Below are 1,511 nucleotides of genomic sequence, written 5' to 3' on the forward strand. Positions count from 1 at the left end.
AAGATCTCACTCTCCCTCTGTTATTCTTCACCCCCTCCCAGTTGTGTGCCTACCCCTCTTAGGTCATCCCTCCCAATAGGGAGCCTCTCCATTTCTGACCCCTCCCCACCTCCTGCTAAGCAGCCACCTCCCCTTCTCCCTTCCCCCACAGCTCATCTCTAGTTCCTTCCCCTCCTCCCTCCCTAGACCAGACCAGCTAAGTCCTATTCCATTTTTAGATGACTGATTATGATACTAGCTGAACTTTATTCACAGCCTGAATTTACAGCTGTTCCTTCCTTTCATGCCCTAGCCACCAAACACACCCAATCGTTTCAACATGACAAATTCCTTACACACAGCATGTCATGGCCACATAAATTTGTATTTTTCAGGACAAAACAACAGTTATGCTGGCAAAGATGTCGGATTAACAGGGACCCTAAACTTTCAATACACTGAAAAGTAACATTATTTTGCATGTCTACAAAGTACACATTTGTTTTCACAAATGTGGCAAAGTTTACCCTAACAGTTAGGACTTTTTCACCAAATCATAGACATAGATATGGAAATCATCATCAATAGGAGGGCGGCGGAGCAGGCGAGTAGGATGGCGGCCGTGTCTTCAGCACTCTGCTCTCGGCCCCTCCGCCTCCCCCTTGGTGGTGGCAGCCCCTCTGCCACATGGGGCTCCCACCAGCCGCTACTGGTGCAGTAGTCTCCTCCCTCTTTCCGTAGCGCAGCTTCCTGCCAGGAGAGAGGCCTCCCCTTCCTGCCAAACACTGCCTGCCCCACCGCAACTCTCAAGCCCACCAGTGCTTTGAGCATGGGTGGTGCTCAATTTGCAAGGTTTGCATCACTGACTTGAGATGATGCCACCCTGTCGGAAAGAATTTTAAGAGACAAAACTCTTTCATCTCTGTGAAGTTCCAGTCCATAGACACAGTCAATTCCATCATATTTCACCAGATAAAGAGAAGGATTTATAGGCACCTGATCCAGAACGGTTCCTTTCCACTGGGTGATGGGCTCATCGCCTTCCTTCCATCCGTGTGAAATCCTGCAGCCCACGATGTTCCTGCGGGGCTGGGACGAAGGTCTGCCTCTCTGTTTCTTTTGGGAGGCTTTTCTCTTTGTCATGTTTGCAGACCCAGTGGCCCGTCCTGCAACTGCCCTGGTTTGTTGCCCTTCGGCCTCCTGCGAGTTGGGGGTTTTCATGTCTGCAAGGAGGAGGAGAGAAGAGAAGAGAGGAACATTCAAAATGCCATAAGGTGAAGTTCTCCAGACAGCGTCGTCTCCATGTACCCTGCGCCAGCGCCTAAAATTTCCCCATGAGCCTGGCAGCAATGCTGGAAATCCTGGCTGTGTGCCTGAAAGTGCTCTCCCTTCTAGGTTCCTTGAGGTTGCGGGAGAAGGCGGCAGCGGCAGTGGTGCTGCCTGGGGTTAGGAACTCTGCAGGAGGGGGCGGGCTACCTCCTTGTTCAGAGACCCCAGCCTCATCTCCTCCCTCTTTCCGTAGCGCAGCTTCC

The 1,511-nt window shown here is 51.6% G+C and overlaps 1 protein-coding gene across 1 annotated transcript; it reads right to left on the reverse strand.

The window, feature by feature from the left end:
- Nucleotides 1-819: 819 nt before the first annotated feature.
- On the reverse strand, nt 820-1,200 carry LOC112399835 (spindlin-2B). Its single transcript, XM_024745227.1, has one exon. The coding sequence runs from the start codon at nt 1,198-1,200 to the stop codon at nt 820-822; it is 381 nt and encodes a 126-aa protein (XP_024600995.1).
- Between the last annotated feature and the right edge of the window lie 311 nt (nt 1,201-1,511).

The sequence above is a fragment of the Neophocaena asiaeorientalis genome, unplaced genomic scaffold (assembly GCF_003031525.2).
Source record: "Neophocaena asiaeorientalis asiaeorientalis breed wild unplaced genomic scaffold, Neophocaena_asiaeorientalis_V1.1 scaffold1372, whole genome shotgun sequence".
Lineage (NCBI taxonomy): Eukaryota > Metazoa > Chordata > Mammalia > Artiodactyla > Phocoenidae > Neophocaena > Neophocaena asiaeorientalis.